Raw genomic sequence first — 25459 nt, 5'->3', positions numbered from 1 at the left:
CCTTGGTTACTTTGAGCGTGTATATAATAGGAATAAATTTAGTAGTATTGCCAACCTTTTTGTCTTCTTCTTCTTCTTCACATCCGTGTCGCCTTTGTCTTTTCCCTATTGAATATCTGTGGCGCGATCCGGCCAACGTTCGGGAATCGGGTTAGTCGGGGCAACTGTTCGGCCGCGGTGCCATCCGCTCGGCAAATCAACATCCTTATCCGCGGTCCGTAACAATATATATGGGTCGGACTTTTTTGATATGGGTCGCTAATGAGTTGAGGCTTCCCGTGAAAGGGATTGCCGGCAACATCGTCCTGTATTGCGATTGCAATTGAACCTGCGTCTCAGGTTTTATTACCAAGCATGAGTTATTGTTGGCGGGAAAGCAAGAGCCTCCATTACAGGCCGATCGACCATTAGGATATTTATATATATGGTCTTTGGGATATTTTGGGTCTTCGGGGTCTTTTCGGTCTTCTGGGTCTTTTTGATCCTTTCAGTAACCCAGATATTTTGGGTCTTTAGGGTCTTTTCGGTCTTTGGGTCCTTTGGGCCTCAGGGGACTTTTCGGTCTTCAGGGTCTTTTCAATCTTTTTGGTCTTCAGGGTGTTTAAGAGTCTTTGGAATATTTGGGGACTTTTCAGTCTTCAGGGTCTTTGGGTGTTTTGGGTCTTTTGGGTCTTTAACAGTCTTAAGCGTATTTTGGGTGTTTGGGGCCCATTGGGTCTTTGGGATCTTTTGGGTATTTTGGGTCTTCAGAGCCCTTGGGTGTCATCTGGGTCCTTGGGGTATTTTGGGTCTTCGGGGTCTTTATGGTATTCAGGCTCTTTTGGGTCTTCGTGGTCTTTTGTTCTTCAGGGTTTTTTCAGTCTTTTTTGGATCTTTGTGGTCTTTTGGGTCTCTGGGGTCATTTGGGTCCTCTGGGTTGGTGTGTCTTCGGGATTGTTTGGGTCTTTTGGACCCTCAGGGTCTTTTGGATCCTCTGAGTCTTTCGAGTCTTTTGGGTCTTTTGTGGTCCATTGGGTCTTCAGGGTATTTTCAGTCTTTTGGGTCTTCAGGGTATTTGGGGTATTTTGGGTCTTTGGGATGTTTAGGGTCTTCAAGGTCTTTTGGGTCTTTAACAATCTTGTTTGGGATCCATTGGGTCTTTGGGGTCTTTTGGGGTATTTTGGATCTTCGGAGTCTTTGGGGGGGGGGGGGGTCTTCTGAGTTTTCTGAGGTCTTTTGGGTCCACTTTGTCATTTTGGTCCTCGGGGTTGTTTGGGTTTTTTGAATCCTTGAAGCCTTTTGGGTCTTTGGGGCCCATTGGTTCTTCTGGGTCTTTTCAGTCTTTGGGGTCATTTGGGTCATCAGGGTATTTTGGCTCTTCAGAGTCCTTGAGGTCTTCTGCATCCTTGTGGTCTTCTGGGTCTTCATGGTCTTTTGTCTTTAACAGTCTACAGGGTATTCTGGGTCCTTGGGGTCCATCGGGTCTTCTGGGCCCTTGGGGTCCTTTGGGTCCTCAGAGTCTTTTCAGTCTTTGCACCGGTGGACACACAGTCGTGCTGGTTGAAAGATTGCCCATTAACCCCTCCTCCCCACCCCCCCCCCCTCCCCAAATCCACTAAAATCCCTCCTAAAGCACTACTCAAAGCCTTTAAACCTACCCTTGTGGAGAGGGACAGACAGACAGACAGACACACACACATACACACACACACACACACATTGTGTTTTATATGGTATTGTTACAGACACGACTTTGATGTTAAGGTGGGCCGAGCGGAATGGCCGTCGTGTCCGCACAAATTACCCGATTATACTCGACGTTGACGGAGCCGCGCTACGCTGGATCAATAAAGGAAAAGAAGACACCCGGCTGGATTATAATGACAGACACCAATGTTTCGATTCTCAATTATATTCGTACGGAAAGGTTAGATTACAGGGGCTAGAGGTATATCACAGGAAGACAGGCACTTAGACACACTCTTATATTGACCCCGGACAGACGACAGGTAAACGGGACAACGGCTGACTCACACGGGGATTGATGGCAAGGAAAGGCAGATAGCGATGGCTCAAGGTGCACTCTTGGCTCAAAGCAGGGTACAGTCCGGTCCAAAGATGCGGGGAGGTCACAGCGCTCGGAGGGGACGTTCTTTCCCAGGCGGGTTCGCTTCCTCTCAGCGATCGCAGGCAACGTTCTTTCTCAGGCGGGGCGCCTCTGACTCAGCGCGCGCAGGTACTTCTTTCTCCAGCTGGGGGCGCATCTCACTCAGCGTTCGCAGGTCCTTCTTTCTCTTCAGCTGGGGGCGCATCTCTTCTTACTTCCGGTCAGTCGCCACGTATATCCGGCGGGGAGTGACACGCCCTCGGCTCGTTAGCTCCGCCCCAGATGGAATCGGTCCGCCCTTCTGATTGGGTGCGGGGGGGTTACCAGGCTCCGCCCTTGACGAGGAGCTGACAGCCAGCCCCTCTGGTAACCCCGTGGAGCGCCGAGCCGGTGTGAGGACGCATCCTCCCCCGCGCCGCCCCCATCTCCTCTGTTGTTGTAGTTATAGTTGTGGAAGAAGATGGAAGGAGGTATGGGAAAGGTCCTAAACTCACTACTGATGCCATATAATCACATTCTGGTGCAACGAAGAGTCATAATTAATGGAAACGAGGCCTTAACTGACATAGACTAAGAATAACTAGCAAGATGTCCGAAAGTTGTCTACGTGTGGTGCGGTGGACCTGGGCACGACATTTAATGGGGGAATAAGGGGAAGGTCGGCTCTACTGATTGTTGTTTACAGACAATGGGACTAGGGAATGGGGGATTGGGGATAGTTGGGGAGTATTGGGGAAAATAGGGGAATATTTACAAGCGGATATGGAGGCCAAATTCCATATTCGCAACATTGCACCCTTCTCTACCCTCGGGGCGTCCCGACCCGATAAATTTTTACCTACTTTAGTGTGGCACGCAATGTAGTTCCCTCTACTATTAACTCTACCCTGAGTGCGACAGTTTTACAGATATTCACAAATGAGTAAATATGTCCCCCTGCGACGTTGCACCCTTCTCCTCACAGAAACACACCCACAGGATAACCGAATTGCGGAAAGAATTCTCAAACTACACATACAGCCGGTAGGGAGCATTATTTACAAGATTACGCTGATATCTACACTACGATCCAGGACCTGTTTTTGGAGGAACACATGCAGATGTTATGCATAGAGAGAGCGTGCTTGCCAACATCGATACACCAACCCACGAGTGCTCTGTGGCCGACGGCCTTTAATAACGTGCAGAGCACCCTTCCCGAGCATCAAAAGCACCACCCCACCACCAATCGGTGCAGTCACCATTGTTCATTGGAATAAAAATAAATTTGACAACCCCTAACCCTGCAGGTGTCTCTTGCTCTTCTTGTGGTGCACTTGGTGTTAACTAAAAGTGGTTCACCTGTATGGCATAGGTGCCACGTTGACCCATAGGTCCATCCCCGGGTGGTGCTTGGCCGCAAACGAACTGCGGTCCATTGTGGGTGGCCACAAACATTGCGGTCCATATGGTGTATCGATCCCGGCAGCAAACAGCGAAAGTGCAGGCCCACAACTGCGCAGCCAGCACCTCTCTCTCCTCTCTCTCTACCCCAAAGCCAGATCCTCGGAGGTGGGAGACAAAAGAAGCAGACAAGTGAGTAAGGTGGTAAGGGCGCAAAAGTGCACGCAATGTAAGGTGATGCACACTGGGGGCACATGGGAACCAGGTGAGACAGGTACGTTCCTATCGTACGCCCCCCCCCCCCCCACCAGGTAACCTACATGGCCCCTCCCTTACCCCTTACTGTATCCACAAAACACAACACTACCCATAAACATCTACTTTACAAATCGACAAACATCCCTACTGTCTTCCCCGTTCCTCCCATAAACCAAATTCGTCTTCTCTCCCTCCTAACCAATCAAATTTGCCATTTTCAACTCTCATCAAAATTTGCCATCTCCAACTGAACATCAAAATTTGCCATTACCAATTCATCATCAGTCCCTCCAAGGGAGGGAGAGATGGAATCACCCCAATGTCTCATCCACGTCGTGATGCGTCTCACAAATCCACACAGCAATTCATCTCCTGCAACAAAACAAAGAAAACACAGGTGTGGAGTCATCATCATCACAGGTAAGTGGCTGCGTATGGTGCGACAGGTTCTTCAATCCTAACTATTTCCTAAATGACTTTAACAACTTTACACTACCCGGGGTCTTTCTCCGGCCAAACCATTGGCCCTCTTACACTATGGGTTCTAAAAACCAATTCCCATTGGCCAAACTGTGGTGCTTTTCAATTTGGGGTCTCACTCCCCCGATTCATCTCCCGGTGCCCTCGTACAATTTCTGGGCTGCGACGTGTACCTCTCCCAGTGGGTCTACCCACCTGCACACCTCCACCACTGCAGTTGCCTCCGAGCTTACCTGCTCCTTACCCTAACCTAACTACCTGGGGAAGGCCCTCTGGCGCTCTCCCCACTCGGTGCCCTCTCTGGCACTGGGCTACCCGGGTCCATCCTCCGGATCCTCGGGCCCCATCCACAACTCTACCGGCTCCCAGAGCCCACCTGCGGCCTCACCTGGCCGACATCCTCACAGTGGTGGAGTGCCCAACCAACTACACACACTAACAGGCTACACGCCCAGCCATTTCCACAACACTAATGCACCCATCCACAATACCATTCTGCAACCGCACCACAAATGCCAATATCCAACCACAATTTACCTGCACCCTCTACCTAACACTTACACTACCCGCCCCGGGTACTCGTGAAAGGGGTCCACTCTTCCCCCATCCACACCTTCGCACCATGCACACCACTCCGTACCACTCACTCCAACTCTCTCCACACACCTGTACTTGCACACCTGTGCTCTCACACCTGGTGCCACCTGCACCCTTCTCTCCCCAAGCGCATTCGCGCTGATCCACAACACTCACTACTCATACACTGCTCCACACACCTGTCCAGTTGCACACCTGTGCAATCACACCTGTTCAATTCTCACACACACAGCATCATCTCAGCTAACTACTCCCTTCTGAAACTTGCGCTTCCCAGTCGTCCCTTTAAACTATTGCGCTCCCACGTCATTATCATCCACACTAATCTACCTGCGTCCCTACTACAGGTATCAGTCACTAACTAAACTTAACGTCACCTAAGGTCATCTTCTCTAGATCCCTACACACAATATCCTAACCCACCCGGGCTAGTTTTCACTGCCATACACCCCATAAGCTATTGCTCCTTTGCCCCCCACATGGGAAGGATGGTGGATTTGCCATCCCACCACATCGGGGGTCTCTCACTACCAATTTTGCACATCAAATTTCAACAAATTAAAAATTTGCCAATCACTACCCATCATCTGCCAATCACTACTGCCAATCCTTTGCCAATCATCAAATTTTGTTTTTCTCTAATTTTGGGTCCAAAACACTAACCTCATCACCCAGTCGACTCACTAATACCTCTCGGTGCGCCAATCCCTGTCCAAAGCCCGGCTTCGTAAAGCCAAGCAATGGATGCTGGTTGTTTTGTGCCTGCGGCTGGATGCGTCCGGCATTCGGGGCAGGGACGGAGGTTTACCCGGGCCGAGATCCCACGCATCACCTCGGCGTGGAGCCATCCAATGTCTCGATCTCGACCTGCCGGCACGTCTCAACAAAACGTGGTCGCCATAACGACCCTTCCTATCGGGCTGCCCGCTCCGCCTAGTGGAGCACGGACGCGGCCGTTCAAAGCGAGGCCCAGCACGCACCGAGGGCCCGATTCGGCTATAAGTCGTTCTAAACTCTATCCCGTCTAACGTCGATGCTTCACCTGGACGCTTACACCCCACAGCCCGTTCCTTGCTCACACATCCAGCTGTGCCCATGCTCCTCGTACCTTTCCTTACACACCCAGGTACCCTCATTCCACTCACAGCCTTGGTCACACACCTGACCACCGAACACTGTGGCACACATTCGTTGCTCGCACACCTCACCAATACACCGCTTCGCGCCCCCTCCTCGGTCACCTCCTCTGTGACAATCACAGGTGTGCTCTCATTCGCACACCCAACCACGTGCCTCACCACCAACTCCAGCGTGCATTCCCACTCACGCTCTACCATTCCAGGTGTGCATCCTTCCATCCCAGGTGTACATCCTCGCTCACCTGTCACAACTAACTCACGCTCCATGTCACTCTCACTACTTTCACCTCCACTCGTGACAACGCACTCACCCTTACTCTTGACAGCACACTCTTTCCTCATGCACCTGTCCGTCACACACCTTTCTCGCGCACACTCTCCCGTTACACCCTCTGTAACACTCACCACAGGTGGACACTCTTCCTTACTTCTGACAGCGCACTCTTTCCTCATGCACCTGTCCGTCACACACCTTTCTCGCGCACACTCTCCCGTTACACCCTCTGTAACACTCACCACAGGTGTGCATTCTTCCTTGCCTTTGACAGCGCACTCTTTCCTCATGCACCCGTCCGTTACACACCTCTCTCGCGCACACTCTCCCGTCACACCCTCTGTAACACTCACCACAGGTGTGCATTCTTCCTTGCCTTTGACAGCGCACTCTTTCCTCATGCACCCGTCCGTTACACACCTCTCTCGCGCACACTCTCCCGTCACACCCTCTGCAACACTCACCACACCGCGCTTCCATGTGCCCCCTCGCACACGCGCTACGACCGACTCATTCTTGCCAGCACCCTCACTACTCCTTGGCACGCACTTTTTCCTCACACACCCCAGAGTCGGACTTTCTTGCACACCTCCTTTTTCGCACACCAGACCTGTCACACACCTCACCAACGGCCTTTCACGAACACCCGGATCCAAACCAATCCCCAAGCTTCTTAAATCCCCTGGCGCATCATACGCACGACCATATTGGTCACCACTTACACCGGGTCCTCTTCCTCTTCGCTTCTCCTCCATCACCTGCGAATCCCTCATCCGGTTAATGAGCACATCATCACGATCCAAACACAGACTTTGGACCAATTCTTTTATCTCCTCTTTTATCTCTTTCTTATCCCCTCTCCGTCGCTTCTTAATTTCGCTCATCCCTTCTTCCACTTCTTCTAATTTGTGCTTCACCTCTTTTATTCCCCGGTACGTCTCCTCAAGCTCGTCCTCCAAGGCTACCTTGACCGTTTCCATGTGCGTCCTCACCTGCCGGTCCTTCGTCTCCATTACCTCTACCACCTCGTCCAACCTCGTTGTCAGTCCCTCACGTACCATCTGACATTCCCTCTTCGTCGCTACCAAGTCATCTTTTAGTTCTTTCTGTGTCGCTTTTAAACCTCCTAATACCGCAGTGTTCCTTTGAACCTGCTCCACTAACTCCGTCTGTCCCACCGTCAGCTGCTCCACCTCCTGCGTCAGGTCCTCTATGCCCCCTTGTAACTTTACAGTCCCCTTTCTCACCTCCTTCTCCATGCGCTCCTTACAGTGCCTCACCTCCTCGCGCACTCCTCCGACCTCCTCACTCACTCCTCTCCTGATCTCCTCTCCCATCACTTGCATCTCCTGCCCAGATGCCACCCTCATCTGCTCCATTTCCTCCCTGTGAGCATCCAGTTTGGCTTCTACCCCCATTCTGACCCCCTCTATCTGCTGCCCCATTTGGTTAACTTCCCTTTCCGCTTGGTCCCTCATGTCCCTCAATTTGCCTTCCATGGTGTTTTCTAACCCCTCTAACCCTTTTTGCATCCCTTCCATTTGATTCTCTTGAGCGGCCATTCTGTTTTCTACCCCCGTTAACCCCTCCTGTATTTCCCCTAATCTATCGTCTAATTTCCCAAATTTCATGTCTAATCCCTTAAAATTATTGTCTAATCCCTCACTGGTACCCCTCGCTTCGTCCCTCATTACCCCCATTTCGTTTCCCATTACCCCCAATTGGTTTCCCATTACCCCCAATTGCTCACTCCGAGCATCCATCCGTTTCCCCATTACCCCTATTTGCTCACTATTCTTTTCCATAAGGGCCGTCATTTGCATCATAAATTGCTCCATGAGGGCCTGCATTTGGGCCATCCCTCCCACTTGTGCAGCGGGTGCGGCCGCCGTAGCTATGTGCGAGGCGCCATTTTGCGCGCCCGCCACCTCGTGCGTGACGACGCTATTTTGCGAACCTGCCGCCCTCACTGCTTCGCTCTCCTCCTGTCCCTCATGTCCCTCAATTTGGTCCTGGACCGACCCTGCTTCACTCTCCCCTACCGGACCCCAGCCGTCTTGATCCGCCATAGCGCGACTTTCAAAATTCGAGTTTCGTAACACAAATCCAAATTTTGCTGTTATAATTTCGTCGAGCGCAGTAACCGCGGGACCGCGCTCCGGATCGATTTTGTCGAGCGCAGTACGCGCTCCGAATCGATTTTCCCTCCCAAAATTTGGGCCTAACTAATTTAGTCCCGGGTCCGAATCTCACTCCTCGACACCAATTGTTACAGACACGACTTTGATGTTAAGGTGGGCCGAGCGGAATGGCCGTCGTGTCCGCACAAATTACCCGATTATACTCGACGTTGACGGAGCCGCGCTACGCTGGATCAATAAAGGAAAAGAAGACACCCGGCTGGATTATAATGACAGACACCAATGTTTCGATTCTCAATTATATTCGTACGGAAAGGTTAGATTACAGGGGCTAGAGGTATATCACAGGAAGACAGGCACTTAGACACACTCTTATATTGACCCCGGACAGACGACAGGTAAACGGGACAACGGCTGACTCACACGGGGATTGATGGCAAGGAAAGGCAGATAGCGATGGCTCAAGGTGCACTCTTGGCTCAAAGCAGGGTACAGTCCGGTCCAAAGATGCGGGGAGGTCACAGCGCTCGGAGGGGACGTTCTTTCCCAGGCGGGTTCGCTTCCTCTCAGCGATCGCAGGCAACGTTCTTTCTCAGGCGGGGCGCCTCTGACTCAGCGCGCGCAGGTACTTCTTTCTCCAGCTGGGGGCGCATCTCACTCAGCGCTCGCAGGTCCTTCTTTCTCTTCAGCTGGGGGCGCATCTCTTCTTACTTCCGGTCAGTCGCCACGTATATCCGGCGGGGAGTGACACGCCCTCGGCTCGTTAGCTCCGCCCCAGATGGAATCGGTCCGCCCTTCTGATTGGGTGCGGGGGGGTTACCAGGCTCCGCCCTTGACGAGGAGCTGACAGCCAGCCCCTCTGGTAACCCCGTGGAGCGCCGAGCCGGTGTGAGGACGCATCCTCCCCCGCGCCGCCGCGCCGCCCCCATCTCCTCTGTTGTTGTAGTTATAGTTGTGGAAGAAGATGGAAGGAGGTATGGAAGATGGAAGGAGGTATGGGAAAGGTCCTAAACTCACTACTGATGCCATATAATCACATTCTGGTGCAACGAAGAGTCATAATTAATGGAAACGAGGCCTTAACTGACATAGACTAAGAATAACTAGCAAGATGTCCGAAAGTTGTCTACGTGTGGTGCGGTGGACCTGGGCACGACATTTAATGGGGGAATAAGGGGAAGGTCGGCTCTACTGATTGTTGTTTACAGACAATGGGACTAGGGAATGGGGGATTGGGGATAGTTGGGGAGTATTGGGGAAAATAGGGGAATATTTACAAGCGGATATGGAGGCCAAATTCCATATTCGCAACAGTATATATATATATATATATATCTATATCTATATATATCTATATATGTAATCGTCAAATGTTTCTCTTTTTTCAGACAGGGAGCTTACCTTCCCTCTCTAGCGTTTCTCTATCTAATGCATGTAGGCCTTTACTATTTAGTATTAGAGATGGACTGGAAATCCTTTCCTTTTAGGCCAGAATCTTTAAGAGGTGACCTCATCAGGATTGATGTTTTAGTCTAGACAGTGAGGCCCGTGTTGACTTCTCCAGGCAGACAGCAAATGCTTCCAGCATTTTGTTAGTCATGTTGCGTTCGCTTAATAATGACTACTGGTCCCATGGAGGCATTGCTGTTCAGCCTCAATGTCAGAACGTGAGCTGTTTGTTTATTGTGCAGCATTGTTTTTTACATGCTGTATTCGACCGATATCCCAGCCGAGCTTGTCTCATTTGACAGGAAATGGGAAACTTGACCGTAGTTTTCACCTGTCGCTTATCTTAAGGCTGCTTCTTGCGCCACTGAATGCTAATCAGCCTCATGTTGTGATGGCACACCGTGCTGGTTGGGAATGTTGACAATTACCTCTGAATCCTTAATCTTCTTAAATTGTCATTGGATGAACTAGAATGCTAGGACATCTCTGGATGAACCAGGACGATAGGACATCACTGGATGAACCAGGACGATAGCACATCACTGGATGAACCAGGACGATAGGACATCACTGGATGAACCAGGACGATAGGACATCACTGGATGAACTAGAATGGTAGGACATCACTGGATGAACCAGGACGATAGGACATCACTGGATGAACCAGGACGATAGGACATTACTGGATGAACCAGGACGATAGGACATCACTGGATGAACCAGGACGATAGGACATCACTGGATGAACCAGGACGATAGGACATCACTGGATGAACCAGAACGATAGCACATCACTGGATGAACCAGGACGATAGGACATTACTGGATGAACCAGGACGATAGGACATCACTGGATGAACCAGGACGATAGGACATCACTGGATGAACCAGGACGATAGGACATCACTGGATGAACCAGGACGATAGGACATCACTGGATGAACCAGGACGATAGGACATCACTGGATGAACCAGGACGATAGGACATCACTGGATGAACCAGGACGATAGGACATCACTGGATGAACCAGGACGATAGGACATCACTGGATGAACCAGGACGATAGGACATCACTGGATGAACCAGGACGATAGGACATCACTGGATGAACCAGGACGATAGCACATCACTGGATGAACCAGGACGATAGGACATCACTGGATGAACCAGGACGATAGGACATCACTGGATGAACCAGGACGATAGGACATCACTGGATGAACCAGGACGATAGGACATCACTGGATGAACCAGGACGATAGGACATCACTGGATGAACCAGGACGATAGGACATCACTGGATGAACCAGGACGGTAGGACATTACTGGATGAACCAGGACGATAGGACATCACTGGATGAACCAGGACGGTAGGACATTACTGGATGAACCAGGACGATAGGACATCACTGAATGAACCAGGACGATAGGACATTACTGGATGAACCAGGACGATAGGACATCACTGGATGAACCAGGACGATAGGACATCACTGGATGAAGCAGGACGAAAGCACATCACTGGATGAACCAGGACGATAGCACATCACTGGATGAACCAGGACGATAGGACATTACTGGATGAACCAGGACGATAGCACATCACTGGATGAACCAGGACGGTAGGACATTACTGGATGAACCAGGACGATAGGACATCACTGGATGAACCAGGACGATAGGACATCACTGGATGAACCAGGACGATAGGACATCACTGGATGAACCAGGACGATAGGACATCACTGGATGAACCAGGACGATAGGACATTACTGGATGAACCAGGACGATAGCACATCACTGGATGAACCAGGACGATAGGACATTACTGGATGAACCAGGACGATAGGACATTACTGGATGAACCAGGACGATAGCACATCACTGGATGAACCAGGACGATAGCACATCACTGGATGAACCAGGACGATAGGACATTACTGGATGAACCAGGACGATAGGACATTACTGGATGAACCAGGACGATAGCACATCACTGGATGAACCAGGACGATAGGACATCACTGGATGAACCAGGACGATAGGACATCACTGGATGAACCAGGACGATAGCACATCACTGGATGAACCAGGACGATAGGACATCACTGGATGAACCAGGACGATAGCACATCACTGGATGAACAGTATTTATGTTTTTGTGACTGCATTATAGGCTTTCTTAAATCCATGTACTCCTGGTTTTTTTTTTGTGTTTTGGTTGTTTTTCAGCTCCAGAACATATGCTGTGTTTCCAGAATGGCCGATTCGACCACGCCGACCGCATGTTTAACAGGTGAGGGAGTTTGGATCGATGTACTTGCTCTGAAGACCCTTCTCTGCATCGAACCAGCATCTCCTGCTGCTGTATCATTGTCTAGTGAAGTCGTCATCAATTGTTTTATTTCTCAACTTGAGCTTCCACTGACTTGTAACTCTTTCTCTCCACATGATAGGATATGCTCACATATCCTTGTTATCCTGGTTTGAGTCACCATGAGGTGTTATGGACGATGTTTGGACTTTTAACTCGGAAAAGCAAATGTTGTTGCCTTCGCTTTTTATTACTGGAATATCGATGAAATCTTTCTTATGGAATGACTCATTCAGTCACCGAGTTCTTCCAGGATGAAAATGAACTCGTGGAGCTCCAGTTGTCTCCGTTATTATAATCATCATTATAATGTGGTTATTGTCCCCCGTCGCACAGCGCAGCGAAAGGGGGACTATGGCTTTCCCCTCCGTCCGTGTGTCCGTCCGTCCGTCCGTGCGTGCGTGTGTGCGTGCGTGTTTGCGTGCGTGCGTAAGCGAAAGACCGCATTCAAATTTGGTGTGTGGGTGCAACCCATGTCAAAATCCAAGATGGCCGCCGCCGTGTATGTCTGAACCTTGTGAGATGAATATCTTGAAAAATAAGCGAAGTACCAACTTCTAATCTGGTGTGTGGGTGTATCTAGGCATAAGGAAGAACGCTATTGAAAATTGGGTCGCCACGTCAAAATCCAAGATGGCCGCCTCCATGTATGTCTGAACCTTGTGAGATGAATATCTTGAAAAATAAGCGAAGTACCAACTTCTAATCTGGTGTGTGGGTGTATCTCGGCATAAGGAAGAACGCTATTGAAAATTGGGTCGCCACGTCAAAATCCAAGATGGCCGCCTCCATGTATGTCTGAACCTTGTGAGCGAAATATCATATCATAGCATGTTTTCTGCGTCTTCCACTTTGTCAACTCACATCACTTCACCGACGGGGGACCTAGGCGTAACGCTTGTTATTACTAGTATAGTATCCGCCCTATTGGCAATCTTGTTCCAAGCGTGCAACACATTTTTCTGCCATCTGATATTTTCTGCTCACACAACTGATTTGACTTGGATTTCTTGTTGATTTCCTTTGGTAATATTTATCTTGCTGATTTCTCTTCAATGTAGGTGTCCTTGCTTTTTGATACATCTCAATTTTCGAGAAAAAAACCCATCAAACATCACCCAAGCTAACGTCACCCCTTCACCCCGTCACCTCGATGCTAATACCCACAACCAGCCCACACCCCCCTCTATGCCCTACCCTCCACCATCCCCCATCAACCCTCACCCTAGCTAACAATACCATGACCGCCCCACACCCCTCACCCCACTCCACCACCCCTCACAATCCCCCTTCAACAAACACCCCAGCTAACAATACACATGACCACCCCTCACCCTACTCCACCATCCCCTCACAATCCCCTATCAACCATCAACCTAGCTAACAATACCATGACCGCCCTAAATCCCTCACCCCACTCCACGTTCTCCCCACAATCCCCCGTCAACCGTCACCCTAGCTAACAATACCCCACGACCACCCCACACGCCTCCCCACCCCCCTTCATCATCCCCAATCAGTATCGAATCCGAGCTCGTAATGCATTGTTTCTCTGTGTACCATCGCCGGCAGGATCAAGGCGAGTTCACAATGTGATTTGTGATTTGTCACACTTTGTGATTGGCAAATAAAAAAACAATTCCTTCAAATTAGACCGTGATTCATGATTGGCAATTGTTTTTCAGAAAAGAAAATTGCATTTGGGTTCCCCTTTAAGGGTCTTTTGGGTCTTCAACATCTTTTCAGTCTTTTGGGTCTTCAACATCTTTTCAGTCTTTTGGGTCTTCAGGGCCTTTTCAGTCTTTGGGGTCTTTTTATTCTTTGGAGTTTTTTGGGACTTTAAGGATCTTTGGGGTGTTTGGGGTCTTTTCAGTCTTTGGGGTCTTTTCAGTCTTTGGGGTCTTTTCGGTCTTTGGGGTCTTTTTGGTCTTTGGGGTCTTTTTGGTCTTTGGGGTCTTTAAGGGTCTTTGGAGTATTTTGGGTCTTCAGTGTATTTTGGGTCTTTGGGGTCCATTGGGTCTTTGGGTATTTTTGACCTTTTGGGTCTTTCATGATCTTCGAGGTCTTTTTGTCTTTTCGGACCTTTGGGTCTTCAAGGATCTTTGGGATATATTGGGTATTTGAGGGTCTTTGAAGTATGTTGTGTCTTTTGAGTCCTTTGGGTCTTCAGGGTCTTTTGGTTCTCTTGGGTCTTCAGGGTCTTTGGGGTATTTTGGGTCTTCGAGGTATTTTGGGTCTTTGGGGTATTTTGGGTCTTTAAGGGTCTTTGGAGTATTGTGGGTCTTCTTGGTCTTTGGAGTATTTTGGGTCTTCAGGGTCTTTTGAGTCCTCTGGGTATTTGGGATCTTTAAGGGTCTTTGGGGTCTTTTGGATCTTAGGGGTCTTTAAGGGTCTCCTGGGTCTTTTGGGTCTTCAATAATGTTTTGGGTCTTTGAAGGTCTTTGGAGTATTTTGGTTCTTGAGGGTCTTTTGGGTCCTCTAGGTCTCTGGGGTATTTAAGGGCCTTCAGGGTATTTTGGGTCATTTGGGTCCTCGGGGTCTTTAAATGGCTGTGGGGTCTTTTGGGTCTTCAGGGTTAAGGGTCTTTGGAATATTTTCGGTCTTTGGGGTCTTTTAGGTCTTCGGGGTCTTTTGGGTCTTCAGGGTCTTTTGTGTCTTCATGGTATTTTGGGTCTTCGTGGTATTTTGGGTCTTTGGGGTCCATTGGGTCTTTTCAGTCTTTTAGGTATTTGGGGTATTTTAGGTATATTTGGGTCTTTTGGTTCCTCTGAGTCCTTTGGGTCCTTGGTCTTTAGGGTCCTTTGGGTATTTCGGGTCCTCGGGGTCTTTTGGGTCCTCTCGGGTTTGTATATCCTCGGGGTGTTGAGGGGGGCGGGGTGGAGGGTCTTTTGGGTCCTCTGGGTACTTTCGGTTAAGTATTCCAGGTTACATTTGTGGGTGGAGTCACGTCGGCTGTGCAACCAATGGGTGAAGAGCGGACATACATACATACATACAAACACTTGCTCCATTATTGTCCCCCGTCGCACAGCGGAGCGAAAGGGGGACTATGGCTTTCCTGTCCGTCCGTCCGTGTGTGCGTGCGTGTTTGCGTGCGTGCGGGCATGCGTGTGTGCGGGCATGCGTGTGTGCATAAGCGAAGGACCGCATTCGAATTTGGTGTGTGGGTGCAACCCACGTCAAAATCCAAGATGGCCGCCGCCATGTATGTCTGATGCCATGTATGTCTGAAACTTTTGGGATGAATATCTTGAAAAATAAGCAAAGTACCAACTTCTAATCTGGTGTGTGGGTGTATCTCGGCATAAGGAACAACGCTATTGAAAATTGGGTCGCCACGTCAAAATCCAAGATGGCCGCCACCATATATATGTCTGAACATTGTGAGCGAAATATCTTGAAAAATAAGCGAAGTACCAACTTCTAATCTAGTGTGTTGGTGTATCTAGGCACAAGCAAGAAGGCTGTTTAAAATTGGGTCGCCACGTCAAATTCCAAGATGGCCGCCGCCGTGTATGTCTGAACATTGTGAGATGAATATCTTGAAAAATAAGCGAAGTACCAACTTCTAATCTGGTGTGTGGGTGTATCTCGGCATAAGGAAGACCGCTATTGTAAATTGGGTCGCCACGTCAAACTCCAAGATGGCCACCACCATATATATGTCTGAACCTTGTGAGTGAAATATCTTGGAAAATAAGCAAAGTACCAACTTCTAATCTGGTGTTTGGGTGTATCTAGGCACAAGGAAGAACGCTATTGAAAATTGGGTCGCCACTTCAAAATCCAAGATGGCCGCCGCCATGTATGTCTGAACCTTGAGCAGAATATCTTGAAAAATAAGCGAAGTGCCAGCTTCTAATCTGGTGTTTGGGTGTATCTAGGCGCAAGGGAGAACGCTATTGAAAATTGGGTCGCCACGTCAAAATCCAAGATGGCCGCCTCCATGTATGTCTGAACCTTGTGAGCGAAATATCTTGAAAAATAAGCGAAGTACCAACTTCTAATCTAGTGTGTTGGTGTATCTAGGCACAAGCAAGAAGGCTGTTTAAAATTGTGTCGCCACGTCAAATTCCAAGATGGCCGCCGCCGTGTATGTCTGAACATTGTGAGCGAAATATCTTGAAAAATAAGCGAAGTACCAACTTCTAATCTAGTGTGTTGGTGTATCTAGGCACAAGCAAGAAGGCTGTTTAAAATTGGGTCGCCACGTCAAATTCCAAGATGGCCGCCGCCGTGTATGTCTGAACATTGTGAGCGAAATATCTTGAAAAATAAGCGAAGTACCAACTTCTAATCTGGTGTGTGGGTGTATCTCGGCATAAGGAAGAACGCTATTGAAAATTGGGTTGCCACGTCAAACTCCAAGATGGCCACCACCATATATATGTCTGAACCTTGTGAGTGAAATATCTTGGAAAATAAGCAAAGTACCAACTTCTAATCTGGTGTTTGGGTGTATCTAGGCACAAGGAAGAACGCTATTGAAAATTGGGTCGCCACGTCAAAATCCAAGATGGCCGCCTCCATGTATGTCTGAACCTTGTGAGCGAAATATCTTGAAAAATAAGCGAAGTACCAACTTCTAATCTAGTGTGTTGGTGTATCTAGGCACAAGCAAGAAGGCTGTTTAAAATTGTGTCGCCACGTCAAATTCCAAGATGGCCGCCGCCGTGTATGTCTGAACATTGTGAGCGAAATATCTTGAAAAATAAGCGAAGTACCAACTTCTAATCTAGTGTGTTGGTGTATCTAGGCACAAGCAAGAAGGCTGTTTAAAATTGGGTCGCCACGTCAAATTCCAAGATGGCCGCCGCCGTGTATGTCTGAACATTGTGAGCGAAATATCTTGAAAAATAAGCGAAGTACCAACTTCTAATCTGGTGTGTGGGTGTATCTCGGCATAAGGAAGAACGCTATTGAAAATTGAGTTGCCACGTCAAACTCCAAGATGGCCACCACCATATATATGTCTGAACCTTGTGAGTGAAATATCTTGGAAAATAAGCAAAGTACCAACTTCTAATCTGGTGTTTGGGTGTATCTCGGCACAAGGAAGAACGCTATTGAAAATTGGGTCGCCACGTCAAAATCCAAGATGGCCGCCTCCATGTATGTCTGAACCTTGTGAGCGAAATATCATATCATAGCATGTTTTCTGCGTCCTCCACTTTGTCAACTCACATCACTTCACCGACGGGGGACCTAGGCGTAACGCTTGTATATAGATTATTATTGCGATTAGGCTTGCAAACCTACGGATAGTAAGCCTTTTGTTATTGTTAGGATTATTATTTGAGTTCCACTGGTTTTTTTTTTTTTTTTTTTTTTTTACCTTTATAGTCGATTTATTCATCTTACTGGTGTTTTTACCTCCTCCACCAGAGGTGGATGGATGTTATGTTTCCACCACTGTCTGTCTGTCCGTTTGTTTGTTTGTTTGTGAACAAAATATCTCAAAATGTTGTGGACGGATTTGGACGAAACTTCCTGGATAGGTTGTGTTTGTGATGAGAACAAATAGATTCGATTTTGGTGAAGATCTGAATATGGTTTCGGATATGAGATTTATCTAATTTTTTCAGTGATTCTTCACCATTGAGTGATATGGCCAACCAGGTGGCGGTATGCTCTCTACTGAGTGCCGTTCTAGTTATTACTGTATTTCCTTTAGTAGTTCGTAGCTATTTTTTTGTTAGCCCGCCCCCCCCCACGAAGTCAGAGTTTGGGTTTTGCAATCATCTCTGTGTGTCTGTGTGTGTCTGTCCGGGCCATAACTTTTTTTTTACCATTTGAGCTTTTGTCATCAAAATTTCAGTCGTTTTATTATAAGAATATGGGGAAGACAAATGAATAATTTTGTCAAAAGGTCAAAAGTCAGCGTCACCTAAAACCATCAATTTTCATCCAATTGTTCTGAAATTTTAAGAATTTGTATCTTGGATCACTGAATTCGTTCACCAATCAAAAGGTACAAGCCGATTGTTGTTGTTTTTTAGATCAAAAGGTCAAAGGTCAGTGTCACCTAAAACCATCAATTTTCATCCAATTGTTCTGAAATTTTAAGAATTTGTATCTTGGATCACTGAATTCGTTCACCAATCAAAAGGTACAAGCCGATTGTTGTTGTTTTTTAGATCAAAAGGTCAAAGGTCAGTGTCACCTAAAACCATCAATTTTCATCCAATTGTTCTGAAATTTTAAGAATTTGTATCTTGGATCACTGAATTCGTTCACCAATCAAAAGGTACAAGCCGATTGTTGTTGTTTTTTAGATCAAAAGGTCAAAAGTCAGTCACCTAAAACCATCAATTTTCATCCAATTGTTCTGAAATTTTAAGAATTTGTATCTTGGATCACTGAATTCGTTCACCAATCAAAAGCTACAAGCCGATTGTTGTTGTTTTTTAGATCAAAAGGTCAAAGGTCAGTGTCACCTAAAATCATCAATTTTCATGAAATTGACCTGAAATTTTAAGAATTTGCATATTTGGTCATATAATTAGTTCACCAATGAAAAGCTAGAAGCTGATTGTTTTTGGGTTTTTTTAGATCAAAAGGTCAAAGGTCAATGCTACATGAAATCGTCAATTTTAATTCGCATTTTTTTAGCTGTCTTCATCATGTTTGGCAGACAGAAGAAGAATAATAATGAGAAGAAGAAGACGTCTGAATACAAACCAGACATGGACGGACTTTGCATTTTCAGATGCTTTCTACTTTCTTTTTGTTATTGCTTTAGGCTCTTGCAGGGGCTTGTGATAGGGATGTGGGATGACGTGTACATGTGTAAAATTACAAGAAGAACATGGATATCAGGTGATGACGGTGTATTTTTACGTGAATTACAACAACATTGGTGGACAATGGGCGAATCGCCACAGTAGATGGGTCCAAGCTTCGTGAGATAACTAGTCCGATGGGAATACCACGCAGGCCAAATTGATCTTCATCCTACCTGATTATTATTAACCTTTCTCACCTGTACAAAGGAATACTTTATCAGTATTAATGACTGCTCGTGTGCAGTGGGGCAAGATCTTCCATTTCTCGGCTTGGTACATGGGCAGACCTCATTTAAGCGAAAAAATGCTGGACCCAGCCTGGCGTGTGTGTGGTACACCTGGCGTGTGTGTGGTACACATGGCGTGTGTGTGGTCCACTTGGCGTGTGTGTGGTACACTTGGCGTGTGTGTGGTACACTTGGCGTGTGTGTGGTACACATGGCGTGTGTGTGGTACACTTGGCGTGTGTGTGGTACACTTGGCGTGTGTGTGGTACACTTGGCGTGTGTGTGGTACACTTGGCGTGTGTGTGGTACACTTGGCGTGTGTGTGGTACACTTGGCGTGTGTGTGGTACACTTGGCGCGTGTGTGGTACACTTGGCGTGTGTGTGGTACACTTGGCGCGTGTGTGGTACACTTGGCGTGTGTGTGGTACACTTGGCGTGTGTGTGGCTTGGCTTTACCACATGTGGTACACTCGTTTGTTTTTCCTGAAATCCAACTTGTTCTGCATCTTGATTATGAATGCAATGAAGTTCTGTTTCATTGTTTTTTCCAACTTTCAATCTATGTCACTGCAGTGATTATGTTCAAGTTACCATTGTGCTTACGGTCTGAGAAGCTCGCTCGCTGTTGTACAAAAGAGCTGTTGGCAGGCCATGTTTCTTATGTTGCGTTTTGGAAAAAGTAAAACTAAAGTAAAACAAGACTTGTTTCCTCTTTCCATCTGAGCACTTAACTCATCATCCTGGGATACAAGTACTGTATATCGATGCCCCCTGATGTCTTTAACTTGCATGTGGTACAATGGTACATGCTCAAACTCTTGCAGAAGCCTTGGATCATATTACGATAAAAAAATCCTCATTGCAAGTGCGGGTAAACGCCCTGATGCGGTACCTGCTCTGGATAGGAGGGTAACTTGTGTGGTTGTGTCGTGTCCAGCATTGCAGACACGTGGAACAACTGCATGGATGGTGTCACTGATTTCAAAGAGGTGAGACTGTAAACCACCACACACCTTTTTCTCATCTTTGCTTTCAGGCTTCATTATCTCCCACCACTGTAGGTGGAAGGAGGCTTTGTTTTCACCCCTGTCTGTCTGTCTGTCTGTCTGCCTGTGTGCCTGTTTGTTTGTCTGTCTGTGAGCAGGATATCTCAAAAGGTTGTAGACGGATTCTGACGAATTTGGCAGAGGTGTTGCGTATGTGACAAGGACAAAATTACTATATTTTGGTGAAGATCCAAATCCTAATCCGGATACCACAATTTTTGAAGTGATTCTTCACCATTGAGAGATCGAGCTAAAACCTACAGATAACACGATATCTCAAAAAGCTATGCACAGGTTATGGCAAAACTAGGTGGATGAGTTGCTGAGGTGACAAGAACAAGCCGATTAGATTTTGGTTCAGGTCTGAATCCAGATCTGGCCTATCAGATAAACGTAGTGTTCTGTTCAGTTGATGGAGGTTTGCGCTCTACCGAGTGCTGTTCTCGTTTATTTCTGTAATAACTCAAAATATATTTGATCTCTAACTGATGATCGAACATACATACACTCTTCGATTTTAAGTTTTCCAAATTTATATATATATATATATATATATATATATATATATATATATTCATATATATATATATATACACACACACACATATACAGTCGTGGCCAAAAATATTGGCACCCTTGCACTTTTTTCAAATAACTCACAATTTTCTCGAAAAATAAGTTGAAATTGACAGGTATTTTGTCTCCACAATTCTTCATTTCACTGTTAATATTACAGAACCTTTGTTTTTGATTCAGAACTTAATATATCCTTTTTATGAAAATATAAAGAAATGGCATTGGCAAAATTATTGACACCCTAGACTTCATATTTGGTAGCACCGTCTTTGGACAAAAAATCTGCAGTCAAGCGCTTCCTATAACCATGAATGCGCTTCCTACTCCTCTCTACTGACAGTTTGGCCCAATCTGCTTGAGCAAACTGCTCCAGTTCTCCCAGATTTGAAGGGTGCCTTCTCCCAACAGCTGTTTTCAGATCTCCCGACAGGTGTTCAATGGGATTTAGATCTGGATTCATTTGCTGGCCACTTCAGAACAGTCCAGTGTTTTGTCTTGAACCATTTCTGGGTGTTTTTTGAAATGTGTTTGGGGTCATTGACCTGCTGCAAGATCCATGACCTTCGACGGAAACCCAACTTTCTTACACTGGGTTGAACATTGCGCTCCAAAATGCCTTGTTAATCTCCTGATTTCATGATGCCATGCACACATTCAAGGCACCCAGTGCCAGAGGCAGCACAGCAACCCCAAAACATCACTGAACCTCCTCCATCTTTAACTGTAGGGAAGGTGTTCTTTTCTTTGAAGGCTTCATTTTGTTTTCTGTAAACATAGAGATGATGTTCTTTATCAAAAAGCTCTAATTTGGTCTCATATGTCCACAGGACATTACCCCAGAAGGATTTGGCTTGTTCAGATGTGTTTTGGCAAACTCCAGTCTGGCTTTCTTCCATCTCTGTCTCAGCAGAAGTGGGATCCACCTGGGTCTCCTTTCATTGAGTTGGCGACTGATGGTGCGAGTTGAAACTGTCGTACCTTGTGTCTGAAGGTCAGCTTGAATCTGTTTGGCAGTTGATCGAGGCGCTTTCTCCACCATTCGAACAATCCTTCGCTGCAATCTACGATCAAGTTTTCTCTTGCGGCCACGTCCAGGGCTGCAGTGGCATGGGCCTTAATCTTCCTGATAACATTGCGTACGGTGGACACAGGAACATCAAGGTCTCTGGAGATGGACTTGTAGCCTTGAGATTATCCATGCTTGGCAACAATCTTGTGTCTGACCTTCTCAGATAATTCTCTGGTTTTCTTTCTTTTCTCCATGCTCATTGTGATACACACAGTGACACAAAACAGCAGAATGACTCCTTTTCTCTCTTCAAACTGGTTGAATGAGTTATTTTTATATTGCAGGCACTTGCAACTCACCACAAGTGAGTTCAATTCCAAAGTAAAGGAGAATCGCCTGCTTGAAATCTAGTTATTTCTAACAACTTCTACAACGTGCCAATAATGATGTGGGTGGTGGGATGAAAGCATGTTAAGTTAACTCTTGGCAGGGCAAATGCATCTGGGTTTACCAACCTGCTGTCATTTTGGTATGAACGGTTTGCCGTCTCATACAAAAACGTGAATTGGCCTGGCAACAAGGTGGGAGGTCAAAAATTTGAATTGATGCTTTCTCACCATTTATTTGTTTATTTACGAGGTCGCTGCCCGGCCAGGTGTGCTTTTCCCGGCGGTGGTTTCAGGACGTGTTGGACATTGAAAAGCTATGGAGTTATTGGCTTCATGATGGTTACTTTTTGCCTGCGGGCCGGAGGCAGCACTGCCTGAGCCCACATCCAATATACAATTTATTTGTGTGCTAGCTTTAAACCCTGGCCAGATTCTGAATTACTTACACCCAAAATGTGGGGCCTCTGCGTGCTACGGTTCGGCCGTGAAATAATAACGTTCAAATAATCACGCAAACAAAACGCACAAACACTAGAAATTTTTTATAATATATTCCAGATAAATGTCACAACATAGTTATGTCTCTTCCATGACGTACAATTGAGCCAACATTTTACATATTAAACTCTTCATTATTAGTAACATTCTCATTATCCAACACTATCTTATTGTTACTCTTCCAGAATCTTAGGTTTATCTTTCAGAAACAAGTCACAGAGAAGTTTCTGGAAAAAATGGTGGTCACAATATAATGACTACAAGAGTGTCCTTTCATTTGAGTACTGTATAATGAAAATCACACCCATGTCTGAAGGAAGGGGTGCAGTTTGGCAGTATGTGAGCAATCCATGCAAATTACAGGACTTCAGATGCTGACAACTTTAGAACCCTTTAGAATTACCCTTTATAATTGCCCTTTAGAATAACCCTTTAGAATAGGCCTTTAGAGTTACCCTTTAGAATTACCCTTTAGAATTACCCTTTGGAATTACCCTTTAGAATCCTTTAGAAAAACCCTTTGGAATTGTCCTTTACAATTAATTACCCTTTGCAATTATCCTTTAGAACCCTCTAGAATTACCCTTTGGAACTCTCTAGAATTACCCTTTAGAATTACTCTCGAGAACCCTTTAGAAATACCCTTTAGAATTACTCTTGAGAACCCTTAAGAAATACCCTTTAGAATTACTCTTGAGAACCCTTTAGAAATACCCTTTAGAATTACTCTTGAGAACCCTTTAGAAATACCCTTTAGAATTACTCTTGAGAACCCTTTAGAAATACCCTGTAGAATTACTCTTGAGAACCCTTAAGAAATACCCTTTAGAATTACTCTTGAGAACCCTTTAGAATTACCCTTTAGAACCCTCTAGAATTACCCTTTACAATTACACTTTAGAATTACCCTTTAGAACCCTCTAGAATTACCCTTTGGAACTCTCTAGAATTACCCTTTAGAATTACCCTTAAGAACCCTCTAGAATTACCCTTTAGAACCCTCAAGAATTACACTTTGAACTCTCTAGAATTACCCTTTAGAATTACCCGTTAGAACCCTCTAGAATTAACCTTTAGAACCCTCTAGAATTACCCTTTAGAACCCTCAAGAATTACAATTTGAACTCTCTAGAATTACCCTTTAGAATTACCCTTTAGAACCCTCTAGAATTACCCTTTGGAACTCTCTAGAATTGCCCTTTAGAATTACCCTTTAGAACCCTCTAGAATTACCCTTTCGAACCCTCTAGAATTACCCTTTAGAACCCTCTAGAATTACACTTTGGACCCTCTAGAATTACCCTTTAGAACCCTCTAGAATTACCCTTTAGAATTACCCTTCAGAACCCTTTAGAATTACCCTTTAGAACCCTCAAGAATTACACTTTGATCTCTCTAGAATTATCCTTTAGAATTACCCTTTAGAACCCTCTAGAATTACCTTTTAGAACCCTCTAGAAAAATCCCCTTTGGAATTACCCTTTAGAATTACCCTTTAGAACTCTCTAGAATTACCCTTTATAATTACCGTTTAGAACCCTCAAGAATTACCCTTCAGAATCTTCAAGAAATACCCTTTAGAACCCTCTAGAATTACCTTTTAGAACTCTCTAGAATTACCCTTTAGAACTCTCTAGAATTACCCTTTAGAACTCTCTAGAATTACCCTTTGGAATTACCCGTTAGAATTACCGTTTAGAACTCTCTAGAATTACCCTTTAGAATTACTCTTTAGAACCCACAAGAATTACCCTTTATAACCCACAAGAATTACCCTTTAGAACTCTCTAGAATTACCCGTTAGAATTACCGTTTAGAACTCTCTAGAATTACCCTTTAGAATTACCGTTTAGAACCCTCAAGAATTACCCTTCAGAATCTTCAAGAAATACCCTTTAGAACCCTCTAGAATTACCTTTTAGAACTCTCTAGAATTACCCTTTAGAACTCTCTAGAATTACCCTTTAGAACTCTCTAGAATTACCCTTTAGAACTCTCTAGAATTACCTTTTAGAACTCTCTAGAATTACCCTTTAGAACTCTCTAGAATTACCCTTTGGAATTACCCGTTAGAATTACCGTTTAGAACTCTCTAGAATTACCTTTTAGAACTCTCTAGAATTACCCTTTAGAACTCTCTAGAATTACCCTTTAGAACTCTCTAGAATTACCTTTTAGAACTCTCTAGAATTACCCTTTAGAACTCTCTAGAATTACCCTTTGGAATTACCCGTTAGAATTACCGTTTAGAACTCTCTAGAATTACCTTTTAGAACTCTCTAGAATTACCCTTTAGAACTCTCTAGAATTACCCTTTAGAACTCTCTAGAATTACCCTTTGGAATTACCCGTTAGAATTACCGTTTAGAACTCTCTAGAATTACCCGTTAGAATTACCGTTTAGAACTCTCTAGAATTACCCTTTAGAATTACCGTTTAGAACTCTCTAGAATTACCCTTTAGAATTACCGTTTAGAACCCTCAAGAATTACCCTTCAGAATCTTCAAGAAATACCCTTTACAACCCTCTAGAATTACCGTTTAGAACTCTCTAGAATTACCCTTTAGAATTACCGTTTAGAACTCTCTAGAATTACCCGTTAGAATTACCGTTTAGAACTCTCTAGAATTACCCTTTGGAATTACTCTTTAGAATTACCCTTTAGAACTCTCTAGAATTACCCGTTAGAATTACCGTTTAGAACTCTCTAGAATTACCCTTTAGAATTACCGTTTAGAACCCTC

At 45.9% G+C, this 25459-nt stretch overlaps 1 protein-coding gene across 2 annotated transcripts in view; it reads left to right on the top strand.

Annotated features, from left to right (window-relative positions):
- The window catches only part of NSMAF (neutral sphingomyelinase activation associated factor), a 214950-nt gene that overhangs the window by 114666 nt on the left and 74825 nt on the right, over nt 1-25459 (top strand). For both annotated transcript variants that reach the window (XM_078785018.1, XM_068127973.2), the window contains 2 exons: nt 12042-12105; nt 20134-20185. In XM_078785018.1, coding sequence (XP_078641144.1) covers nt 12042-12105; nt 20134-20185 — 116 coding nt within the window. The remainder of the gene's footprint in view (nt 1-12041; nt 12106-20133; nt 20186-25459) is intronic.

This window comes from Myxine glutinosa, chromosome 9 (genome assembly GCF_964187855.1).
Source record: "Myxine glutinosa chromosome 9, kmMyxGlut1.1, whole genome shotgun sequence".
Taxonomy (NCBI): domain Eukaryota; kingdom Metazoa; phylum Chordata; class Myxini; order Myxiniformes; family Myxinidae; genus Myxine; species Myxine glutinosa.
Note: the sequence above shows the minus strand (reverse complement) of the source record. Positions and strands in the feature narration are given on the sequence as shown.